General features: G+C 38.2%; 2 protein-coding genes across 2 annotated transcripts in view; both read right to left on the bottom strand.

Moving 5' to 3' along the window:
• rpa1 (replication protein A1) overlaps positions 1–16418 on the bottom strand; it is a gene marked incomplete at both ends in the record, with an annotated part of 30068 nt that extends 13650 nt beyond the window's left edge. The window contains 11 exons of the mRNA XM_083886387.1: positions 4944–5092; positions 5912–6048; positions 7429–7621; positions 9028–9096; positions 9486–9588; positions 11708–11825; positions 12764–12856; positions 12980–13068; positions 13764–13872; positions 14818–14896; positions 16389–16418. Of these exons, the coding sequence (XP_083742513.1) occupies positions 4944–5092; positions 5912–6048; positions 7429–7621; positions 9028–9096; positions 9486–9588; positions 11708–11825; positions 12764–12856; positions 12980–13068; positions 13764–13872; positions 14818–14896; positions 16389–16418 (1169 nt within the window). The remainder of the gene's footprint in view (positions 1–4943; positions 5093–5911; positions 6049–7428; positions 7622–9027; positions 9097–9485; positions 9589–11707; positions 11826–12763; positions 12857–12979; positions 13069–13763; positions 13873–14817; positions 14897–16388) is intronic.
• Positions 16419–18567: 2149 nt separating this feature from the next.
• On the bottom strand, positions 18568–27117 carry serpinf2b (serpin peptidase inhibitor, clade F (alpha-2 antiplasmin, pigment epithelium derived factor), member 2b; the record flags this gene model as incomplete). The annotated part of the gene is made up of 8 exons (XM_083886386.1): positions 18568–18920; positions 20569–20773; positions 22098–22240; positions 22504–22692; positions 23989–24132; positions 24225–24492; positions 26901–26975; positions 27064–27117. 8 exons carry the CDS (start codon positions 27115–27117, stop codon positions 18568–18570), a joined length of 1431 nt encoding a protein of 476 aa, XP_083742512.1.
• Positions 27118–27598: the final 481 nt, after the last annotated feature.

The raw sequence follows: 27598 nt of genomic DNA, 5'->3' as shown, positions 1-27598 counted from the left end.
CGTTTTACTATCACAGATTCAACAGGAGAGACGAATGAAGGCACTTTTTTAAAGAGTGGGAACGTCAGAGTGTTCAATCCTGACAAAATCTGACAGGAACAAATATGTAACTGCAGTTTTTCTCATTTCATTTGCAGTCGTTCTCAAAGTCAGAATTCACAGAGTAACATGCACGACTCCATAAACCAATACAAGGATAAAAACATGCAAATATGAAGACGTTATTATTAGGATTAATTAATTCCCATAGAAAACATAATGAAAACTTGCAAAGTTCATTATTTCTCCTCAGGCTGCAACAAATGCTGATTAATGGCTAAGTCATAAAATGTCAGAAAATATTGATCAGTGTTTGTCAAACCTTTGAAATGATGATGTCAAATGTCTCGATTTTGTCCACAAACTAAAAATGATTCAGTTTTAATGATTTCTTTGTTTTTATGGAGCAAAGAAACCAGAAAATATTCACATTTAAGAAGCTGAAACGTCACAGAAACTTGATTTAGTTATTAAATAATATACTCTAGAATAGCTCATTATTTGGCAGTAAATCTGATGTTGGGTGTCTAGAATAGATCATTATTTGGCCGTAAATCTGATGGTGGACATCTAGAATAGCTCATTATTTGGCAGTAAATCTGATGATGGATGTCTAGAATAGATCATTATTTGGCCGTAAATCTGATGGTGGATGTCTAGAATAGCTCATTATTTTGCAGGTAAATCTGATGGTGGATGTCTAGAATAGATCATTATTTTGCAGGTAAATCTGATGGTGGATGTCTAGAATAGCTCATTATTTTGCAGGTAAATCTGATGGTGGATGTCTAGAATAGATCATTATTTTGCAGGTAAATCTGATGGTGGATGTCTAGAATAGCTCATTATTTGGCAGTCAGTTTTCCAAAAAAAATTGGATACTGGTTTTAATTATCAAAAGAAACACCCAAACCGATCGTCGCAGCCCTAATTAGTGCAAACAAACGTCAGTTATGTAAATAAATAAAAAGTATTTAGTCCCAATTCTTGTTTTCGTCTTATTTTATTGCACATTTTATCTTATAAAAATACACAAAAAGTTTTTCACACACTTTTATGACACTGAACGCAACAAATTGTCACGTTTCAGGATCTTTAACATTTTTCTTCAAAATAAACAAAATAAAACTAGATTGATTGTTCCTGAATCAGGTTCCATAAGCATTATTTTTTTTTATCATCAATGAATCTGTCGATTGTTATTTTCCATTATGTGGTTGTGAGAATCACTTGTTATTTTTATTCTTATTGTAATGTTGACCCTTTTGTGTATTAATATTATTATATTTTTTCAAATATAAATGGACTGAAGAAATCTGGATGGAACTTGTGTCTAAGACTGAAAAATAGTTGATAGTTAATTCAGTCATCAATCACTTGCTGCTGAGAAAACACTCAGAGTCATGATGAAGCAGAGAAAATGGACGCCATAGTCATGTGACAGCATGAATTAAGCGTGAGCGTCTGAGAGCGACGGCAACAACAACAAACATGACTCGACACAAAAGTCACTGTCCTGCCCGACAGTAAGAGAAGAGGCAGTGTGCTGTCGCCACCTAATGGACAAATGCTTCAGCGCAGGCTGATGGACACAAGCAGATGGGATGTTTTTTTATTTTTATTTTTATATTCGAGCTCCTGCAGATTTATAGTTGAATAAAAACGGCATCACGTCATCTCTCAGAGAATAAAGAACTGAGCCCAGATTAACCCGAGGAGCAGCATCATTAGCGTCTCCTGCTTCAGGCTCATTTCGGGGGGAAATTAAGGCCGTTTTCATCAACGTGAAATTAATTAGCGTGACGTTAAAGGACAGTCGTCGGCTGTTTAATAAAAGAAAGCGCTGAGAAGCAGAAAGAACGATCAAGGACCACGAAAACGAGACGAACACACGGACGACGACGGTGAGGATTCAGAAAAGAATCTTGTTTTCATAAATCAGCCAAGTATTACAAGAGCGCTGAACAAAATCACAATATGGCCTAATGATATATTTCCTAAAGCCAAAATGACCACTTTAGAAAGCACAGGCTGAAGAACATCTTTGTTTCCTCACAGATCTGCACAAATATCACACAGTAATCGTTTTAAATACGTTATCCAAATGGAAATAAATTATCTAAAAAGGACCATTCTCTCTCACACTGCCGTCGCAATTTCTGTCCAAAATAATCACAATTAGATATTGGTTAAAAAATCTTTCAGCCCTAATCTACAGAATGTTGAAGATTCAAGGAACCTCGTAAATGTCATGCTTTAATTCCCTCTCATATCGCAATCACAATTTGCGTCGCAATTAGATATTTATTCAAAATGGTTCGGCCCCAGCGGATATTATATAAATATTTCTATATCAACCTGAATATAATAAAGAAACAATCAAAAAGTAATAACATATGATAACAAAATCATGCTTAATGTTCCAAAGTCACTAAAAACTTTACTTTTCATCTGAATATTGACTTATTTTATTCACTCCCTGATCAAATGACTTAAATGATGTGGATGAACGTGTTATTTTCTTCATTTTTGCCAAAGGGAGAACGCTCATTATTTAGTTAAATATTCAGATTAACGTAACGAAGAAAAGTAGTAAAAGATACAAAGTAACCACACAGCACAAGAAAAACTTTAAATCATTATTTTAGTCTGACTAAAACTGGACTTTTAAACATGCTAGTTTGAGTAAAACTGTATTTAAATTGAATTAGGTTACGTCAACTAGTTTCAGTCGCTGTGCGCATGGTCCACAGTTCCTGTCCTTGACCTTTGACCCGGAAATAATAGAATCAGCAGATAAACACAAGAAAACATGAAGGAAGAGGATTAGACCAGTGTTTTTCTGGACTGAGACGTAATATTTTGAAGTTAACGGACGGTAGAAAGTAACGGGTCGAACCGTAAACGCCTCATACCAACAAGCTGACTGGGGAAATATCACCACCTAGTGCAGTGGAGTTGAACACACAAGTCCCTGCTGGTGTTTGTTTACTTGTTTACCGAGTCAAACTACTACTACTAACTACTGTTAACAAAACCACACAAAGATATTTGAACACACACGGATACAGCAGCTGATTTATACTGAATAAAAACATGGATTAGACATGTTTAATATACTTTATAGGTACACACTGAACACACACACACACTGAACACACACACACACACACTGAACGCACACATACACACACTGCACAAACGCACACATACACACACGGCACCATGTTTAAAAAAAAGAAAGAGCTAAATTAAATATAATCACAGAAATGAGTCTGGATTTCATTTAATCTGCAAACGCGATTAAAGGAGAAAACACACATTTCCACACATTCAAGTATAATTTCCATTTATATGTAATGCTTCAGGGAAGTCTCTCACACACACACACACACACACACACACACACACACACACACACACACACACACACACACAGTGGCTAATGGGGGAAAAGGCTAATCTTGATAATAGGAGTCAGAGCATGCACTCTCACAACTGAGGGAAATGATCCGTTTAAATCCTTCGAGTTTCACTTTCAGCAGTTGAAGTGAAGTAAGAGTGAAGTGAAGTTTGTCAGGAATAAAAAATAAACAAGGAATTAAAATGTTAAAACACACGCCAGTGTTTTCTCTCTCTCTTTTCTTTAACCTGCTGTAAAAACACCGTCAGTGAGTTTATGAACCAGTTTCTGTGATTTTTCAGCTTCTTAAATCTGAACGTTTTCTGCTTTCTCTGCTCCATAAAAACAAAGAAATTCAAACTGAATCAGAATTTTTGACATTTGAGGACATTATCAATCAACGATTACTCAAATAGTCAAGAAAATAATTCAGTGTCGAGTATTTCTTTGTTTTATGGAGCAAAGAAACCAGAAAATATTCATTTAAGAAGTTGAAAAAAAATCACAGAAAACCGCTTTAAATTATTATTATTATTTTTTTAACTCTACAACTGAAGAGATGATTATTAATCAGCCCTAATTGCTAATTAAAATAATCATGAGTTGCAGCTCTAGTCTGAACCCGAAACGCTGCGTTCACTGTCCTGTTGTAAAATAGTAAAAATACAATAATAACATAATGCCCATGCTAGTTAGCTAACTTAGTAGTTAGCTAGTAGCTAGTTAGTCAACTCGACATCTATCTGTCGAAACTAGCTTCGATTTGTTATCTAGCTATCTGTCTAAGCTCGTTAGATAACTCGATATCTATTCGTCCACGCGAGATAGCTAACTCGACATCTTTTTGTTCAAGCTAACTAGTTAATTCTCTTCTCTCCGTCTAAGCTAGCAAGCTAATTCTCAGTTTATCTGTCCAGGCTAACTCAACATCTTTTTGCCTACGCTATTAAGCTAACTTGCCGTCTATCATCCATGCTAGCCATTTAACTCGACAGTATTCTGATTACGATTGTGATCCATCTGCCCATGCTAGTTAGCTAACTTAACATCTTTTGTCCAAGCTAGTTAGTCAACTCGACATCTATCTTTCGAAGCTAGCGTCAATTTGTTATTTGCTTTCTGTCTAAGCTAGCTACATAGCGACATCTATCCGACCATGCTAGATAGCCATCTCGGCATCTTTTTGTCTATGCTAGCTAGTTAATTACTTGTTATACATCTAATTATTACACTGCATCTTTAATGAAGTCCGTCAGCTCAGTTAGCACAATTAGCAGTCATTACGAACAATCACGGTCGCACAATATATCGTCGAAAACCTTACCGGCGCCCTCTGCTGGATCCTAACAAGCACGACTTCAAAAGTCCTATGAGACTGCAGCACGCGGGTCATTCCAGCTCAAACGTGAACTTTTCACTTTAAAAGGTTTTTAAAATAATATCTTTCGACTTTAAACCAAAGCGTGACGGGCGAGACCCGACCTGAGGCACTTTGACTCACCAGCCTCTCAGCTTATGAGCCTCAGGGATGTCGGGGTTGATCATCATCGTGCTGCTGAAGGACGCCGACAGAGATCGGCCTCCAAAGTCCGACAGCTTCGCCCCTTTAATGGCCAAGATGGGCTGACCCGCGCCGTCAAACTTCTCCGCCTGCACAGGGAAGCAGAAACAAAAGGTATGTTAATATGTTGTACAAGAGTACGTCGTTTCCTCTTGTTTTATCAGGTTCCGTGTTAGAATATACAAGAGATTAAGCTTTTACAGCCAGAAAATGAGTTTTATTTGAGTGGAATGTGAATATTTTAACAAAGAAATCTTTAAAACTGACATTTTGTTTACATTTTATGGACCAAACAAATCATAAATAAATCAAGTAAATGATTGACAGATGAATAGATCAGGGGTTCTCAAAGTTCTGATACCTGAGGCCAATTTAGGAACCCAAGGGAAAAAACAGAAATAAATCCCATTTGTAATCATTTTAATGACCAGATTGCAGTTCTACAGTTTAGCGTTAAGTAATATAAGCGTTAACATAATGTAATTTAAGCGTTAATATAATAAAGCTTTATAATTTACTGGGTAATTACCCAGTATTTTGTCCATTGTTCTTACCTTCTAATTACAGGTTAATACCAAGTAACACATTTCTGTTACCATATATTTACTGGGTAAATAGCTAGTAATTGGGGGCTGTAGCTACCTGCTTATTACCAGCTTATAACACAATAATACACTAAAATTCACCATATAGAAACCAGGTAAATACCCAGTATTTTTGTTTACACTTATTGGTCTGTATCCAGTAATGTCCAATAAACATTTAACAAGCTTAGTCGCTCCTGGATTAAAACCATCAACTGTAATTCACTGCGGGGCCGACAGAAATGTTTCTGCGGGCCGCCATTGGCGCCCAGGCCGCACTTTGAGAACCAATGGAATAGATGATGAAAATAATGGAAAACTCACTTCCTCTCCCCACAGCGTGACGGACACCACCTTCCCGGACATGTCCATCAGGCTGAGCGTCCTCTTGGACACCTCTTTGTTGGCCTTCGTCGTGAGGCGCGTCATGTCGTCCACGCTCTTACACACTCCGATCACATCTGTAGCGACAAAAAAACGAGACACACAGTCAAGAGTCGCTCCGTTCGCAGACGACTTCGCGATGTTTTTAACGACGAGGTCAAGGAAAAAATAAGCTAAAGACTCAGAACGAACTCTTTTCGAGGCTCTCACACACACACACACACACACAATGATCCGTTACTGGTATCTTTCGCGTTGCGGCTGCTCCGTGTGTACATGCCATAAATAATAATTGCGGTGTTTACGCCCACAGGTCACATCCAGGTTCCGTGGTTTCGGGCACAAAACGCCTCTGGGGAAATGAGTAATTCATACACTTCATACAGGTCAGCGGCCTGCGCCGCAGCAGCAGCAGCAGCAGCAGCAGCAGCAGCAGCAGCAGCAGCAGCAGCCGCTGGCATCTGTAACGCAGCAGAGACGGCGTGAAAGTGGCCTTTAATTGTTCCTACAAACGCGTTTAATCAATCACACGCCGTCGACTTAACGCAATTAAACACAACAAACGTGGAGGGTGAAACGTTTGTAAAAAGGTGAGACGGCGACATCAACCCAACATCGCTCATTATTTCAACCGTATTTATGACTTCACTGAACAATCACACTACAGGAAACAGTCAATCGATGACTGAATTAAGCTGCAACTATATTGAAATTCTATTCATGGGTTTCTGTGTTGCTGTTTAAAGAGATTTTTCAGCTTCTGCAATGTGAATGTTTTGTGGTTTCTTTGCTCCATAAAACATGGAAAACACAAGGTAATTTAGAGGAAAATGTCCTGGAATATTATCTTTCTTGTTTCTCTTCTTGTGTCTGGTAGAAAAGTCGCATATTCTTCAGTTGGCATCAAAACTAATTTTAATGAATTTTTGAAATTCTGAAAAAAAAAAAAAAAAGTATCTCGGAATGACTTGAAATTTACCATCATAATAGTCGTCATCTCCCTGAACAAGGATCCATTGAAAATATTTGCAAACCTCTTAAGGAATAATTTTAATGATTTTTTGAAAATCAGGAAATGATCCATTTGCCCTGATGCACTTTGACAGTGAGCTGACTTTCTTTTTAAAAACAAAAAGTATCTCGGAATGACTTGAAATTGACCATCAAAATAGTCGGCATCGCCCTGAACAAGGATCCGTTGAAAATATTTGAAAACCTCTTAAGGAATAATTTTAATGAATTTTTGAAATTCAGGAAATGATGCACTTTGACAGTGAGCTGACTTTCTTCTCAAAAACAAAAAGTATCTCGGAATGACGCGTTTTTTTCCATCATAATAGTCGGCATCGCCCTGAACAAGGATCCGTTCAAAATATTGCAAATCTCTTAATATAATAATAATAATAATCATTAGTTTCAACTCTACGCTAAACCTCCAATCACAAACGTCGGCTCACCGATGATGGCGTCTTTGTCTCGGCTCTCCAGGTCGGCGATGGGAACAAAGTCGCACTGCACCATGGGAACGTCACAGTCGTCCTCACAGGGGATGACCGTGGTCTCTCCGTTCAGCGTCATCTCGTAGTCGTTCTTCACCGACGTGTACTGTTTGTTGGCGATCTTCAGCGAGCCCTTGGAGATGTAGTAGACCTGCGGCAGGAAAAAACGCGTTAGCGTTAATCGCAGATCAGGAGGCGGAAAACTTCGCCTGAGCCAACGCCGACGACGTCAGAGCGGAATCGACAAACGCTGGCAGACGATCACAAGCTGCTGAGTGAAGCCTGATGACTCATTCAGTCTCTGTGGTTTAACACAACACTTCTGACAGCTGTGGATACAACACACTCTTATTGTTTTCTACTACAAGATCCTTCTGTTTGTCCAAGTAAGGGCTGAGAAATGGAAAAGTTTGATGGGAATAAAGTTAAAAATTGAAAGTTGTGAACTTAAATATAGTTTGTAAATAAACTATTGTGCAAAACAATAAGATTTGATGCGAATACAGTCGAATATCAATGTTTTTCCTGAATCACAGACACGACTTACTGCAATCATGAATAGATAGTATATCGATCTACAGAGGTGCAACTAACGATTATTTTCGTAATCCGTCAATTATTTACTTGATTAATCGAGTAATGGTTTGGTCCATAAAATGTCAGAAAATGTTCAAAACTGTTGATCAGTGTTTGTCAAACCTGGAAATGACGATGTTCTAGAATGTCAACATCAAAATGATTCAGTTTTAATGATTTCTTTGTTTATGTGGAGCAAAGAAACAATGAAAATATTCACATTTAAGAAGCTAAAACAGTCAAAAATCTTTGTTTTCATCACTAAAAAAAGCTTAAACTATCTCAACTTATCAAAACAGTTGACGATTAATTTAGTAATCGATTAATAATCGGTTAATTAATTAATTAATCAGCTCTACGTTTATACACAAATTAAAGGTGCCATATGTAAGAATGTGGCCAAAAACGGTTACTACATTCAAATTCAAAATACCGAGGTCTTTTAGGTTTGGTTTTTTGACGTAACTGGCAACCCGTGGTTGCTCTGCAGCTGAGACTCTACTGACTGGAATGATTGGTAGACGGTGGTAGGTGGCGCCACATGACGCCAAAACATGATTTGCAGTCGCCAAAATGTTTTCTTTTTTTATGCAAATATTTTGTCTGTATTGTTGTTGTTGGTGAGTTCAGTTTGTTATGAACATTATTCCTGAGTCTCTGTGACATATTAGGAGGATTTTACGATTTATTACATAATGCACCTTTAATCTGCGTCATGTTTTGTTTGCAGACATCATCTGCTTATGAAATAACATACATGTTTATATTTTAATCTGAAACAGTTTCTTCAAAATTATGCAAAATCTCCAGTTAATTCTCTCTGGAAATTCACCAGGAGTTTCTTTGCAACACTATATGTACAGTAACTCCCACCTTTAGTCCAAAATTAAGTTGATTAACATGTTTTTTAAGTCTCAATAAAAAAAAAACACAATAACCTCAATGTTTTCTTATGTCACATAAATGTACCGACGATCTTACCTTTCCAACTTCCACCAGGGTGAAGAACTTGTCCACCTCTTGGTTAAAGCCAGTCACTCGGATTTCACCCTGTCATAAGATAAAGCATTTAGAAAGTCAGGTTTAAGGACATTCTGTGCTTTTATGTAAGAGTTGTTGAGTAACGCGGGTACAGAGTTGAGTTTTGACCCATTTATCTGTAGAAAATCATCGTGTTTACCAATTAAAAATAATAAAGTGATACAGAAACGACAGTTAACGTCCTATTTTTTAACACAGATTCTCTCCTTTCATGGCTTCATTTTGTGAATTTGGGTCACACGTGTGTGTGTGTGTGTGTGTGTGTGTGTGTGTGTGTGTGTGTGTGTGTGTGTGTGTGTGTGTGTGTGTGTGTGTGTGTGTGTGTCCCTGGGTAAAAAAGTCTTGGAAAGTCTTGTGTAGTTCATTTGCATGTTATGCAAATGAAGGCGGTGACTCACGCTCTCGTCCACGATCTCCATGGAGAAGAGTTTTCCGTCGCCGCGGGAGTTGCTCCACGTTCGGATGCCGCTCTTGTTGGTGATGCGAGCGCGGACGGTCCACCTGACAGAAGCAGAAGAAGAACATCAACACTTGTTCACGTCACTGTTGCTCCATTTTCATGGACCCAGAAGACACCGCGGTTTATTCACACATTCAACAATCTTATTAATAACCTGCCAAAGAGCAGCTCTGAGGAGGAAGTCAACCGTGAACTTCGTTCATCTTCATAAACATAAATATAAATATATGGGGTTACAATTAATGTAAACGTGTTAATTATTTACAACAATGATTCATGGATTAAATAAGAACTCTCATTTTCTGCCTGTTGTTAGAAATCATCTTTAACTCATTCACTCCAATAAATCTGTAATCAATAAATCAGTCAATAAATGGATGTAGACAGAACAGATAAAGGGTAAATTAGCAAACTAGCTTAGAGAGATGGACAAATGAATGAATGGAAGCTAGTTAGCTGGTGAGCTTAAGCAGATAAATGGTGAATTAGCCAAGACAGATAAACTGAAAATTAGATTGCTAGCTTAGACTGAGAGAAAGGAATCAACTAGCTAGTTGAGACAAAAAGATGTCAAGTTAGCTATCTAGCGTGGACGGATAGATGTCGAGTTATCTAGCCAACTTAGACAGATAGCTAGATAACAAATAGTAGCTAGCTTCGACAGATGGATGTCGAGTTGACTAACTAGCTTATACAAAAAGATGTTAAGTTAGCTAACTATCATGGGCAGATAGATCATAATCAGAATACTGTCGATTTAGATGGCTAGCATGGATGATAGATGGCAAGTTAGCTAAATAGCGTAGGCAAAAAGATGTTGAGTTAGCCTGGACAGATAAACTGAAAATTAGCTTGCTAGCTTAGACGGAGATTAGAGAATTAACTAGTTAGCTTGACCAAAAAGATGTTGAGTTTGCCATCTAGCGTGGACGAATAGATGTCGAGTTATCTAACTAGCTTAGACAGATAGCTAGATAAAAAATTGAAGCTAGTTTCGACAGATAGATGTCGAGTTGACTAACTAGCTTAGACAAAAATATGTTAAGTTAGCTAACTAGCATGGGCAGATAGATCACAATCTTAATCAGAATACTGTCGAGTTAAATGGCTAGCATAGATGATAGATGGCAAGTTGGCTAAATAGCGTAGGCAAAAAGATGTTGCGTTAGCCTGGACAGATGAACTGAAAATTAGCTTGCTAGCTTAGATAGAGGGAAGAGAATTAACTAGTTAGCTTGAACATTAAGATGTCGAGTTGGCCATCTAGCGTGGACGAATAGATGTCCAGTTATCTAACTAGCTTAGAAAGATAGCTAGATAACAAATTGAAGCTAGTTTCGACAGATAGATGTCGAGTTGACTAACCATCTTAGACAAAAATATGTTAAGTTAGCTAACTAGCATGGGCAGATAGATCACAATCACAATCAGAATACTGTCAAGTTAGATGGCTAGCATGTATGATAGATGGCAAGTTAGCCAACTAGCTTAGACAAAAAGATGCTGTTAGCCTGGACAGATAAGCTGAAAATTAGGAGGAGAATTAACTAGTTAGCTTGAACAAAAACATGTCAAGTTAGCTATCTAGCGTGGACGAATATATGTCGTGTTATCTAACTAGCTTAGACCGATCGCTAGATAACAAATTGAAGCTAGTTTCGACAGATAGATGTCGAGTTAGAAAGCTAGCATGGATGAAGGCAAGTTAGCCAACTAGCTTAGACAAAAAGATGTTCAGTTGGCCAACTAGCTTGGACAGATAGATGGTGAGTTAGCTTCCAACAGATAGTTGGCTAAATTATTAGCTAGCTATCGTTAACAGACGGCTACATGTAGACGACGGATTACTAAATTGTATTAGACGGATAATTCATTTAATCTCACAGGAAATTCAAGTATCAGATGAAACATCAACATACATCAATGTTAGACATTAGGACATGAAATAATAATAATAAAAAAATACATTTTAAATATAAATGCAGCAGATTTAGACTCAGTTAAAGATCAGGAGTCTGTGAAAACTTTATGGTGTTTTGTGAAATTAAAAAAAAGTGTTTTGTTTGTGTTTTAAGATGTGACGGACAGTCTCGGACAGACATAGACACACACACAGACAGACACAGACACAGACACACACACACACACACACACACTCACTTGGACTGGTAGGGGTTAAGGCTGGCGATGGGCACCACCTTGGACCCCCCCCCTGGAGTGCTGGGCATGGCAGATGTCGCCTTCTTCCCAAAGTCTTTGCTCAAACCTCTGTTCACGGCTGGAAAACATGAAGCCAGAAGAAAACACATGATCCGTGAAGAGCGAGTGATGGAAGGAAGGAGGTGTGTGTGTGTGTGTGTGTGTGTGTGTGTGTGTGTGTGCATAATTCAGCCAGGGATTAGAGAAATCCAATTTTCTGAGGATCGCAACAGTGATTATTGCTCATGATCTCACTTCATGAGCAAAGTTTCAGCGACGCCGCGACTTAAAAGTAAACGTACGACGTCAGTCGAGCAAACGCGAAGATCTGACGGAGTAAGAAGTGGAGCTTCTTCCTCAGGAGAACAATATTTTCTGGTTTCTTTGCTCCATAAAAACGAGGAAATCATTTGAGAACGTCATCGTTTCCAGGTTTGACAAACAACGATCAACATTTTTACATTTTACATTTGTGTTCTATATATCGCTTTTGTGGAACTAACGATTGCGGATTATTTTCCAGATTAAACGATGAGTTCAAACACTGGACATGATGAGCGGGAGCAAAGAAACCAGGAAATATTCACCTTTAGGTGTCTGAAAAATCACATACAATGTATTTTATATCGTAAATAAAAAAATGATGAGATTAGTTGATGATTAAGTGGCCAAAGTTTAAAAAAAGAAGACTCCGCGACGCTGTGTGTGATGTAAATCACTGACAGTTTGAGTTAATATATCTGTTTTTCTTTTTATCTCTGTTTTACCTATTGTGCAGCACTTTGGAAACAGTTTGTTTGTTTAAACTCGTGCTTTATAAATAAAGTGGATTGATTGATTGATTGATTGGATGAGAAAACTACAAAGAAATGCTGCCATCTAGTGGTAATTTACTTGCTCATTGAATTTTGTGTAAAAACAATGAAGATTAAAAAAAGTGAATTCCAAAGATTTCGTCACCGTGAAATAACAGCTTTAAAAAAGTAAAGTAAAGTATACGACAGTCGTATTAAAAACCTTTTGAGTTTGACTCGCTTTCATTTCTGTTCTGTTGCTGCAGAGGAGGACGAGTCTCAGGAGGCGGAGCCGACACTGGAGCTCGAGTCTGACCTGAAAGAAGAATTCAGATTATTAATATTATCGTCATCATCATCATCGTCATCTTCATCCTCCATCTCTGCTACTAACTAAAGAATGATGGAGTCATGTGGACGTCATGTGGTGAATCCTCACCCTCAGTGTAAGGAGTCGGGTCTCCGATCTTTCCTCCGACTTCTTCAGGAGATTCGACAACTTTAATCTCCACGACGATGACCACGCGTCTGTGAGCGCACGTCAACGGCAGAGAGGAAACACTGTTACTGTTACACCGTTACTGTTTTTGTTACACTGTCACTGTTATGTTACTCTGTTATTCTGTTACACTGTTACTCCGTTACTGTTACACTGTCACTCTGTTACCGTTACACCGTTACACAGTTACTCTGTTACACTGTTACGTTACACCGTTACAGTTATGTTGCACCGTTACAGTTACTCTGTTATACTGTCACCATCACACTGTCACTCCCTTACTGTCACACTGTTGCTGCTACTCCGTTACCGTTTTCATTACACTGTCACTCTGTTACCGTTACACAGTTATTCTGTTACAATGTTACAGTTAATCTGTTACACTGTCACACTGTTGCTGTTACTCCGTTACTGTTTCATTACACTGTCACTCTGTTACTGTTACACAGTTACTCTGTTACACTGTCACGTTACACCTTTACAGCTACTCTGTTATACTGTCACCGTTACACTGTTACTCCGTTACTGTTAACATTACACTGTCACTCTGTTACCGTTATGTTACACTGTCACATTACACTGTTTCTCTGTTACTGTTACACTATTACAGTTACTGTTATACTGTCACTGTCACCGTCACCCTGTTTCTCCGTCACGGTTACAGTACGCTCACTGTGAGCGTTCGGCAGAGAAGAAGAGGACACCTGGTGGCCACGTCACGTACCTGCCGTCCTTTAAGATGTTGGTCACGTGTCTCTTGAGGACACAGACACAGTTTGGGACGAGGACGTTCTCCTCTGCCAGAGTGTTGAGCTGCGTGGACAACATGAACGCTGCAAACACAGACACACACACACACACACACACACACACACCCACACACACACAGACACACACACACACACAGACACACACAGACATACACAGACACACACAGACACACACATGGAGATTATGGACTGAGATTAGAAACAAATCTATTTCTGAACCAAACAAAACTGATCTGAAAACTGAAATCGCGTCGTCATCGCGGTGAAAACGACACATTCTCAGACGGTGATTCTGGACAAAAACGTTAAGTTTCAAGTGAAATTTTGAATAAGTTTTGTGATAAATTGTGAGAGAATTAAAGATTAAAGATCATTTTACAGTTTCTGTTCATAAAATATAATAAAAGCTATGACATAGATGTGGTGTTTGAACAGTCCTTCATTTAACATGTATTTATGGATAATAAAAAGATGATATGATGTTAAATAACATTAGTTTTATGACACTTTCAGCGTTTACTCCACAGAAGAAGAACCAGAAAACAAACTCAAACTCATTCATCTCCTGAATCTCTTTTCACTGAGTCAGCGCAGAATAGATTTTTCCTTTATTGAGCTTTAACTTCTGCTTATTATTGTATATTCAATATATTTCATCGGATTGCTTTTATTGTTTCTTTGTAATTGCTTTTGCCTCCAGGACCTGCTGCATTTTCTCTTCATACTGCAGATTAGATTATAGATTATATCGTATTCTTTAATAGTTTGTTCCTCTTCTGTATGTTCATAGAGTGTGTTTATGTTTTGTAATTATTCAAAAAGCCTGAAAAAGAGAATTCTCAGTCTTTAAGTTTTTTTTCTTTAGGAAATCAATGAAAAACCTCAAACTTTAATTGAAATTGTACAAATAAATACGTACTTTTCTCACGTTACATTAGTGTAGGTGTGTATCTTTAACAACTGTAACATGTATTATTTAAACAAATGTGAAACAATAACACGACTTACAGGACAGAGTGTTCAGTCCGTCGCTCATCATCACTCTGTAGCGAGCTGGACCACTGCCTCCCTCGATCCTGCGGATGTTCTGGAAACAAAGGAAATGATTCACAATAAATAATATGATTGTTTTTCTTTTTAAAAGAATAAAACAAATTCTTCACTTTGGTCGTGATTCAAAATGACGTCACAAATACAACAGAGTTGTTGTTGTTTCCTGAAGTCGTCGTTATGAATTTCCTTCGCTCCGGTGTCAAGATTATTGACAATTTGATGGTGATTCGTCACAACAACAAAACCTGTTTTTAACATTTAATGGCTACATTTGACTCCTGGGATATACATATATATACACATACATATACATATATAGATAGATAGATATATAAAATAAAGTTTTAGTGACTTTTAATCATGTTTCTGACAATGCAGATTATTTAAAAAAAACACATTTCTTTATACCTCGAATTATTGATCTTATTATTTTTGCATCTTAAAGCTAAGATTCACTTCTTTTTTTAAATCTACAAGATTACATTTACATATTTGTACTAAACATCCACGTTAGCGATGAAACACGATACTTTTTAATACATTTACTCACCAAAAACTGAAGCATTACTGAATAACTGTGTCTAATCTGTGTGTCAATAAAAACAATGAATGAACTAAAATGTTTTAGTGACTTTTATCAACATTTATCAAGTTTCTGAGAAGAAAAATGCATAAACTGTAAAAAAAAAACTGGTCTTGTTTTTGTCGCTTAAAGTGAAAATGTACATGTTTTTAAATCTACAAGTGAATCAAAGACAGTGAAAAACATGACATTTATATATTTGTAGTAAACATCCAGGTTAGCGATGAAACACTTACATTTTTAATATGATTTATTTAATACATTGAACAAATTAAATAATTTCTAATAACTTTTATCAACATTTATCAAGTTCCTGAGAAGAAAAACGCATAAACTGTAAAAAAAAATTGGTCTTGTGTTTGTCGCTTAAAGTGAAAATGTACATGTTTTTAAATCTACAAGTGAATTAAAGACAGTTGGAAAAACATTAATCAATAGAAATTAATTTTGACAAGAAATAATTTATATAATATATATATATATATATAAATAATTGATTTATATAATAGACAAGAAACATCCAGGTTAGTAAAGAAATACTTTAATTTTTAAAATAATTTACTCACCAATAACTGAAGCACAGGCTCAGCGGTGGGGACTCCATTAGCCAGAGTCTACACACACACACACACATACACAAAGAAAAACAAACATTTATTCAACATAAAGATTCATAATTTACATGATTCTTCTCCAGATGTCATTTTTATTTCAAACAGATTCAATGAAAACTTACAGAAAGAAACAATATTTACATGAAAACCTAATAAAAGTTAAAATATGTCAATAATTCTAGACACTAACGTTCAACAAACGAGCTCCTTTTTCACGTTTTGTACCAAAAACAGAAGAATTCGCGTGTAAACAAATGACTTCGCTGTCTTTAATGTTCTTGTTTTTCAGTTTTAAAATCAGATTTTCGTTTTAAACGTTGTTTTCTCACCTCAATGGCGCCTTCAGAGAGCTTCGTCATGACCGCGGAGAGAAATAAACCGACAAATTTGCGACAAAAACCGGACTTTTCTGAGCAGAAAAGCAGAAAATCTCGTCTTTCTTCCGAACGCTTCTTTTCTCTCTCTGTGAACTGCGTCAGTGGCGCCAACGGCTCGGACACAAACGCGCCAAATGACGTTTAGGGCCGCTCCATTTCCGCTTCCGCTCACAGATCTGACGTCAGCGGTTCAGTGGAAATGTAAGCGGATCTCAGTAGCGCTCGAAACTGTCAAACTGACCCGAGACCAGCCGCGTGGCACTCAGGGCCAACCCTCGCGTGACGTCACGACAGGGAAGCGAGAATTGTAAGATGCGTTCAAGGCCACTGGGAAATGTGATATTTGATGCCGCAGCACGATTATGAGACATTCACGGTAAATTACAAGATTAAAAAAACACATTTCATAAATGACGTCACATTTTATATATAATATAAGACATTAATTACGTCATAATAATAAGGGACGTGGATTTGTGTGATGTTATTGCGAAATGTGACATGGTGCGTTCAAAGCCACCGGGATATTCGGCTTCTCATACTAAATCACGATGATTAGTAATCATTTTTAAAGGATCAAAAACACAATTTATTAATTAAGAGTAAAGGTTTAAAATTATAATGTAGGACATCAAGTATATCATAATAATAAAGGAAGTGGATTCTTTGTCATATTTTACAGCGATATATACGACATGGTGCGTTTAAGGCCACTGGGAAATGTGAAGTTTGATGCCGCAGCACGATTATGAGACATTTACGGTAAATTACAAGATAAAAAACCTGTATGTTTGTGATGTTATTGCGAAATGTGACATGGTGCGTTCAAAGCCACTGATGTTTACGAATCATTTTAAAGGATTAAAAACACATTTTATGATATATGATATAAAGATATAATGTCAACATTGACTAACATAACTGTGACGATTTTGGAAACAGCAGAGACACCACCGAGTGTTTGTTTATATAATAGACTATTATTATATAAGAAAACAACATAGATAATTAAAATTATACATTTAAAATGTAAATAAATATTTAATAAATATGTAATTTAAACCTGTTTCCACAGAAACAAATGAGATATGTTTTTTTAAATAGGTAAAATAAATGTTCTCTGTAGTTCACCTGCAATTCCATACAGCCCACCAGAGGGCAGCAACACACACTTTGTGGTAAGCACTGCTTAAATACGACTATCATTTTCAAAGAATGTCAAAATAAACAAAATTGTTCATTTTAAATTATGATACAGGACGCAAAGAATTATAATTATATATGTATACATACATACATATATGTATACATCACTAATGTGGGAATAGACACAGATACAGTGTGTGTTTGTCAGTTTAAGTCTGAATATAGTGATTTTGGATAATATGTTGATGGGGAAAACGTATATTTTGTACTTTAATATATTAAACTACAAACTAACTATATAAAAACAAAGGTTGGTGACTTCATTATGCAGGAACTTGTCAACTCAGATAAACAAAAACAATGTCGGAAAACCAGATCAAAATAACATATGTACTTGTAACGCCTCTTCTTTTCACCGTGCACTTTTTAAACAGCTGAGTTTTGTTTTATTACTTTTTAATCACAAACTTTGCATCGACTTTGGAACATTAAGAAAAGTAAAAGAAATCTTTATGAAGTGATTTCTTTTTCCAAACACAACATAATAAACACAATGCGTGTTGTCAAAATCTTGTTTTTATTTCTCGATGGTTAAAATTAAAACCTTTATTGTTTATTCCATCGCGACGTTATTTAAAAGTCAACTACACTCACACACACACAACGACGCTGCGACATCAAACGATCAAATGTTATTTATGTAAATGTTATCGTGTAATTACACCAACAGAAATGAGCATAAACAGGCGGATTGAAACCGTTTCTTTTTAATATTGTGACGAGGGCGTTCCAGCTAATGCAGGGAAATGCTAATGATTTTCATCAGGACTTTTAAAGGGCAAAAAACTTCTGTACGTTTGTTCTGTCATGAAATAAAGTCATAAATGAAGAATAAAGAAGCACACGTCTCCACGCAGACTTTGATTCCAGCTAAGTGACACTGAATAAAGGTCTGATGTTCCTCAGATTATCGGATCATCGCTCCCTACTTGGGCGGCCCGCCGAGCGAGGCCTCGGAATTCTTGTCGAAGGGGAAAACCACGTGATCTTTGCCGCCGTCGTCTCCTTTCCGCAGGACGGGGGCGTCGGGGCTGGGGTTGTTGATGACGCCCATGAAGATCGGCACTTCCGTCATGTCGTCCACGAGCGCGAAGAGGAAGGGGCGGGTCAGGTGGAAGACGGGGCTGGACGCGCGCGAGATGACCACGGTGGTGGCGGCGGACGCCTCGGCGCCCTCCTCGTTTATCTCCATGCTGGACTTGTGCTTCACGCTGGAGACCAGCAGGGGGCCGTCTGCCATATCTGCCAAGTTTGGGTTAGAGAAGAGTTGTCCCATACCTGGAGCAGAGGAGGAAGCAAAGACTCAGGGTTACCAATATCACCCATGAACTACAGCATCCACCGATATCACATAGCAGTACCGATATTACAAGCTTCAGTATCTACAAATACCAATATCACAATCTTCATTATCTGACAATACCGATATCACAACCTTCAGTATCTGAAAATACCGATATCACAACCTCTTGTATCTAAAAATACCGATATCACGACCTTTAGTATCTACAAATACCGATATCACAACCTTTAGTTTCTAAAAATACCGATATCACAATCTTAAGTATCCACGAATACCGATATAACAACCTTTAGTATCTAAAATACCGATATCACAACCTTTAGTTTCTAAAAATACCGATATCACAATCTTTAGTATCTACAAATACCGATATCACAACCTTAAGTTTCTAAAAAATACCAATATCACAACCTCTTGTATCTAAAAATACTGATATCACAACCTTTAGTTTCTAAAAATACCGATATCACAACCTTTAGTTTCTAAAAATACCGATATCACAATCTTTAGTATCCACAAATACCGATATCACAACCTTTAGTTTCTAAAAATACCGATATCACAATCTTTAGTATCCACAAATACCGATATCACAACCTTTAGTTTCTACAAATACCGATATCACAACCTTTAGTATCTACAAATACCGATATCACAACCTTAAGTTTCTAAAAATACCGATATCACAACCTTTAGTATCTACAAATACCGATATCACAACCTCTTGCATCTAAAAAATACCGATATCCCAACCTTTAGTTTCTAAAAATACCGATATCACAACCTTCAGTATATAAAAATACCGATATCACAACCTCTTGTATCTAAAAATACCGATATCACAACCTCTTGTATCTGAAAATACCGATATCACAACCTTTAATATCTACAAATACCGATATCACAACCTTTAGTATCTAAAAATACCGGTATCACAATCTTTAGTATCTACAAATACCGATATCACAACCTTAAGTTTCTAAAAATACCGATATCACAACCTCTTGTATCTAAAAATACCAATATCACAACCTTCAGTATCTACAAATACCGATATCACAATATTTAGTATCTACAAATACAGATAATACAATCTTTAGTTTCTAAAAATACTAATATCACCACCTCTTGTATCTAAAAATACCAATATCACAACCTATAGTATTTACAAATACCGATATCACAAGCTTTAGTTTCTAAAAATACCGATATCAAAAGCTTTGGTTTCTATATATACTGTACTATATCACATTCTCTTGTATCTAAAAAATACTATCACAACCTTTATCTAAAAAATACTGATATCACAACCTATAGTATGTAAAAATACCAATATCACAATCTCTAGTATCTACAAATACCGATATCACAACCTTTTATTTGCTACAAATACCGATACCACAACCTCTAGTATCTAAAAATACCGATATCACAACCTTTTATTAGCTACAAATACTGATATCACAACCTCTACTATCTACAAATACCTCTGCTCTGCTGCTGCATAGACTCAAAGGCTCCCTCAGACAGGTCTGATAGTTCTCCCTGACGGAGCCTAAATATTCTTTAGTAAAACAAACTAATTACAGCCTTAAATATCGGCGCATCGATCCAAACGTTTACCCATCTTGGTGAAAACGTCCTGTAAATCTTGAGCGTAGTCCAGTTTAAATTTGGGGACTTTGACTTGAACGGCTCTTTCTTTAGGAAGACGATGGTAAAGATCAGAGATGTTGACTTTGGAATAAAGTGAGGACACTTTGACTTGACTGGACAGCGGCATGACCACCAGCAGACTCATGCCCTTTTTGAACGGGAACCTCGCCACCTGCAGGCGGAACAAAGAAACACAAGTCATTCACACGAAAATGCACGTTATTGTAAATTTTTACAGGATTTATGACGAAACATTTGGGCCGCAGCTAAATCAAGAGACAGAATTCATACACTAGTATTAGCAGTCAATTGCTAACATAGCAACATCAGTTAGCAATTGTTTGCAATACAGTCTGTTGCTAACATAGCAACATCAGTTAGAAATTGTTAGCAATGTCAATTGATTTCTAACGTAGCTGCATCAGTTATCAAATGTTAGCAATACAGTCTGTTGCTAACATAGCAACATCAGTTAGCAATTGTTTGCAATACCAGTTGATAGCTAACACGGCAACATCAGTTAGCAAATGTTAGCAATACAGTCTATTGCTAACATAGCAACATCAGTTAGCAATTATTAGCAATGTCAGTTAATTTTTTAACGTAGCTACATCAGTTAGCAAATGTTAGGAACACAGTCTATTGCTAACATAGCAACATCAGTTAGCAATTGTTTCCAATACCAGTTGATAGCTAACACGGCAACATCAGTTAGCAAATGTTAGCAATACAGTCTGTTGCTAACCTAGCAACATCAGTTAGAAATTGTTAGCAATGTCAGTTGATTTCTAACATAGCTACATCAGTTCGCAAATGATAGCAATACAGTCTGTTGCTAACATAGCAACATCAGTTAGAAATTGTTAGCAATGTTAATTGATTTCTAACGTAGCTGCATCAGTTAGCAAATGTTAGCAATACAGTCTGTTGCTAACATAGCAACATCAGCTAGCAATTGTTTGCAATACCAGTTGATAGCTAACACGGCAGCATCAGTTAGCAAATCTTAGCAATACAGTCTATTGCTAACATAGCAACAACAGTTAGCAATTGTTTGCAATACCAGTTGATAGCTAACACGGCAACATCAGTTAGCAAATGTTAGCAATACAGTCTATTGCTAACATAGCAACATCAGTTAGCAATTATTAGCAATGTCAGTTGATTTCTAACGTAGCTACATCAGTTAGCAAATGTTAGGAACACAGTCTGTTGCTAACATAGCAACATCAGTTAGCAATTATTAGCAATGTCAGTAAAAAATACTACGTAGCTACATCAGTTAGCAAATGTTAGGAACAGTCTGTTGCTCACATAGCAACATCAGTTAGCAATGTCAGTCGATTTCTAACGTTGCTACATCAGTTAGCAAATGTTAGCAAACGCATTGGTAGGTAGGTACAACAAGAAGTCGTAAGTTTCAGCTTTTAAAATAGACTGTGACTGTTTTGTCCGTCCAGGCTGCCGTAGAAACGCCCTCATTTTTAATATTTCACCTGAGCTTCCAGTTCACTGTGAAAAAATAAACTCAGAGGATGTTTGGCGTCTTCCATCACGTCCACGTCCACCATGCGACTGTCGTCCAGGTAGAAAACGCCTCTGGTGGTGAAACGAGGGTCAAAGCGAGCTTTCCATTCACCTGTGGACCAAACAACGGCCAAACAGGAAGAGCCATTTTAATCAACAACGCTCGCTACTTTCAACGGGACATTTGGGAAATGAACGTTCCCAGCAAAACACAATATTTATGCATATAGTGACATCTAGTGGTGAGACTGCAGATTGCATCCCCCCCTTCCCCGAGTGAGTTCAGGATCTTCTTTGTTTGTGTGATAAACACAAACTGGCTGTACTGTAGGAACAAAATGGCTGAAATGATGACCACAAAAACAACGGAGTGACCTTTGAAGTGGACGGCGTTGATGAGCATGATGAGCAGGTTCGGCGGCAACGACGACAGGAAGTCGGTCATCTTTCCTTGCGTGGCGTTCTCCACCCACTGGTTGATCTGCTCCACGCTCTCCAGCACAGACGGCTCCGAGTCGTACAACCTCCGGGATTCGTTCAGGAACAGTTCCTTCGGATGAAAGCCTGAAAAACATCAGAACGTCTTCAGCGTCTCGAGCGGAATCTCGATCCTCGATGGTTTATAGTAAATACAGAGACATTGAAGATGAAGTCAGATCGCGATAATGTGGGAAAAGTCATATTTGTCGTCCATCAAATCCGTCAATATGGATTTTAACACCAGGAACATACATCCTATATACCAGGGGTTCTCAAAGTGTTGATACCTGAGGCCAATTTAGGAACCCAACATTGGACTGAGGGCCGCCAAAGAAAAAAAAAAGAAATAAATCCCATTTGTAATAATTTTAATGACCAGATTGCAGTTCTACAGTTTAGCGTTAAGTTATATAAGCGTTAATATAATGTAATTTAAGCATTAATATAATAATGCTTAATAGTTTATTGGGTAATTACCCAGTATTTTGGCCATTGTTCTTACCTTCTAATTACAGGTTAATACCAAGTAACACATTTCTGTTACAATATATATTTACTGGGTAAATAGCTAGTAATTGGGGGCTGTAGCTACCTGCTTATTACCAGCTTATAACACAATAATACACTAAAATTCACCATATAGAAACCAGGTAAATACCCAGTATTTTTGTTTACACTTATTGTTCTGTATCCAGTAATGTCCAATAAACATTTAACAAGCTTAGTATATACTTAGAAATAAAAGTGCTAAGTAGAACCATATAAGGTTCTTCAGCTTATCCTCATAGGAGAACCCTTTTTGGTTGAAAACCAAATAGTTCCAGGTAGAACCTCAGCCTTTGTAGAAGAACACTTTTGGAACTCTTATTTCATATAAGTGTACATTGTTAATGTGGTAAACGACTATTCTAGGTGCAAACGTCTGGTTTTGCCTGTATAGAGGCCCATTCCCAGTGTTCTAATGGTACATTGTGTTTGCTAATGGCGTTAGAACGCTATTGGATGATTAGAAAACCCTTAAAAATTGACAAATTTACATATAGAAACCAGGTAAATACCCAGTATTTTTGTTTACACTTATTGGTCTGTATCCAGTAATGTCCAATAAACATTTAACAAGTTTAGTAGCTCCTGGATTAAAACTATCAACTGTAATTCATTGCGGGGCCTCCATTGGCCCCCGGGCCGCACTTTGAGAACCAATGTTGTATACTATATATTGACCCTTGCAGTTCTACATGTTGACCACTAGATGGTAAACTACATTATAGTGATGATTGAGATACTGTATGTTGTGATTTCATATAAATACTTTAAACGTTAAACCAGCTGGAATAAATGTAGAACGTAATAAAAGCCGGCGTTCTTCTGGACACTGACCTTGACGCAGGAAGATCCTGGTGGCGATTTTCAGGTCGTTGTTCCTGAGGCCGACCATGACGTTCCTCAGAGACTGATGGTAACAGGGCAGAGTGTGTCCGTGGAGATGATGCATGAGCAGCTCCTCCGTCTCGTTCACCGCACCTGTTCACAGAGACACGGCCGATGGTCTCCGGGCCAGAAGAAACCACAACGAGCTGCGGAATGTACCAATATGTGAGTGTTAAAGTGAGTACCAAGGACCAGCTGAGAGAGAGCCAGTGAGATGCTGAGAGGAGAGATGATGATGTTTGGATCCTGAGGCGTCGTCTCCAGGTTCTGCAGCAGCTGCAGACCCAGTTTCTGGATGGCCGTGGCCATGGCCGCCCTGGACTCTGGGCTTCGGCCGATGGACATGCAGCCTTCCTCTTCTTCTGATGACGACTCCTCAGTAGGACTCACTGTTACAGGCGTCTCTGTGGCGACTGCAACTTCTGGTGGTACTGTACTTACATTCTCTGCTTTCTGTCAACGCAGAAATGAGACGATAGTTTAATAAAGGATAAATAAAGGATTATTGTTGTTACAACGAATAACGACATTACAAAGAGTTGATCAGAGTGCACCAAGTCACCGACCTACTGTACCTTGTCAACTATCCACCTAGTCACTGACCTACCTATCAAACTACTTATCTGGTCACCGACCTAACTAACTAACTCGTCATCAACCTAGATACCAACATTCCTCGCCATCTACATACCTACCAATCTACTTATGTAGTCACCTACCTAACCAGTCATCGACCTAGCTATCAACCCTCCTAGCCACCTCCCTACCTACCTACCTACCTAGTCATTAACCTAGCAACCAACCTTCCTAGCCACCTACCTACTAAGCTACTTATCTAGTCACCTAACTACCTACCTACCTACCTACCTAACTAGTCATCGACCTAGTTACCAACCCTCCTAGCCACCTACCTACCTACCAAGCTTCTTATCTAGTCACCTAACTACCTACCTACCTACCTACCTAACCAGTCATCGACCTAGCTATCAACCCTCCTAGCACCTACCTATCTAACTAGCCACCTCTCTACCTACCTACCTAGTCCTTAACCTAGCAACCAACCTTCCTAGCCACCTACCTACAAAGCTACTTATCTAGTCACCTAACTACCTACCTAACTAGTCATCGACCTAGCTACCAACCCTCCTAGCCACCTACCTACCTACCAAGCTACTTATCTAGTCACCCAACTACCTACCTAACTAGTCATCGACCTAGCTACCAACTCTCCTAGCCACCTACCTACCTACCAAGCTACTTATCTAGACAGCTACCTACCTACCTACCTACCTACCAAGCTACTTATCTAGTCACCCATCTACCTACTTACCTACCTAGTCATCGACCTAGCTACCAACCCTCCTAGCTACTTATCTAGTCACCTACCTACCTACCTACCTATCGACCTAGCTACCAACCCTCCTAGCCACCTATCTACCTACCAAGCTACTTATCTAGTCACCTAACTCCCGACCTACCTACATACCCACCGACCTAGCTACCAACCCTCCTAGCCACCTATCTACCTACCAAGCTACTTATCTAGTCACCTAACTCCCGACCTACCTACATACCCACCGACCTAGCTACCAACCTTCCTAGCCACCCAGCTACCTACCTACCAAGCTACTTATCTAGTCACCTACCTACCTAACTAGTCATCGACCTAGCTACCAACCCTCCTAGCCACCAATCTACCTACCAAGCTACTTATCTAGTCACCCAACTACCTACCTAACTAGTCATCGACCTAGCTACCAACCTTCCTAGCCACCCAGCTACCTACCTACCAAGCTACTTATCTAGTCACCTACCTACCTAACTAGTCATCGACCTAGCTACCAACCCTCCTAGCCACCAATCTACCTACCAAGCTACTTATCTAGTCACCCAACTACCTACCTAACTAGTCATCGACCTAGCTACCAACCTTCCTAGCCACCCAGCTACCTACTACCAAGCTACTTATCAAATCACCTACCTACCTACCCAGTAACTTCCCTAGCTAGCCACCTACCTACTGTATTTTGTCACCTGCCTACCTAGTCACCGATCTAGCCACCTACCTACCCAACTACCAACCGAGCAACTTATGTAGTTAACCACCTAGATAACTAGCCACTGACCTAGCTACCAACCCTCCTAGCCACCTACCTACCTCACAAGTCACTTATATATTCACTTATCTACCTAGCCACTAACTTGCCGACCTAGCCACCTATACTGTACCTTGTCAACTACCTACCTAGCCACCCATCTGCCTAACAAGCTCCTAGTCATCGACCTAGCTACCAACCCTCCTAGTCATCGACCTAGCTACCAACTTTCCTAGTCTCCTACTGACCTAGCTAGTCCTTGGTACATTAACACCACTGAATCTCCTGAAAGCGTCAACATTGAGTCCTCAGGAGGTTTCATACAAGAAACCTGCTGTGATCAACAAAACCAGAGAGATCTCATGGTCAGATCTCATGGTCCGTCCACAGGAAGGAAGTGTTTTTCACAAACATGAAGACAAACAGTTTATTAACTGAGCAGAAACATCATGTTCTCTGATGTTATCACAGAAGAACTCAAAAATGTTCTCTGAGCAGAAGGTTTTAGAAGATTATCTGGAGCGTAACATTCACAGAGCATCATGTTTGTTGATCTTCAAACATGTGAAGGCTCCGTTGACGCAGACACTTATTTTTAAAATTCCGGAGACTTCACATAAAGTGTGCGTCTTTGTCCCGATGATAACGAAGCACAACAAAAGTCCTCAGTGAAACAAGAGCATCGACAACTGTTTTTCAGAGACAATATTTGCTCGTATCGTTTCTGCTGTGACTCAAACAAACACTGGCTCTTTGACCTCTGACCTCTGTGGGTTGACTGGGCATCAGTGGGATCAGAGGCACCGTGGGGATGGAGCCATTTTCAGCCACCTCAGCATTCTGTGAGTTCAGGAGTAAAAAAAAGACACAGCGTTTATAAAAGCAGCATCGATAAAAACCAGTGAAGTCTGAACGTGTTTGTTTTTACAGAAACTCCGAGGCTGCAGACGTAGATCAACAGGAGTGTCAGACGCAGGTCCATGTCCTTCAGATTCAACTCTGCTGCAAAAACACCACATTAACTCCTGTTATATACACAGTATATATATATATACACAGGATATTCCTTAAATATGAATCAAAAGTCAACACGACACTCACCTGTTTGTTTGTTTCCTGTATTTTCTGCAGGTCTTAAATATTTAGTCGCCCTCTTCAGATCATCTGAAAAACAAACTAAAACATCAGCGGTTATTTAAAAAGAGAAAATATTGTTAAATATGATTTAAGTAAAAAAAAAAAAAACTGTTGTGCAAGTTAGATTTTTTATGATGCAACTATTAAGATATTTATAATGTAAGAATATTTAACTTTTATCCCATAGTTCTACTGCAAATGTGTGTTTTTTAATCATTCTTTAAAGACTTTTTTAAATATTATTTATATATCTATATATAGATGTATATGTATATATATATATTTATTCTTGTGATATATTTCTGTTTTTTGAAAGTGTTTCAGTT

The sequence above is a fragment of the Microchirus variegatus genome (assembly GCF_963457635.1).
Source record: "Microchirus variegatus genome assembly, chromosome: 3".
NCBI lineage: Eukaryota > Metazoa > Chordata > Actinopteri > Pleuronectiformes > Soleidae > Microchirus > Microchirus variegatus.
This window is presented reverse-complemented; position numbering and strand designations above follow the sequence as displayed.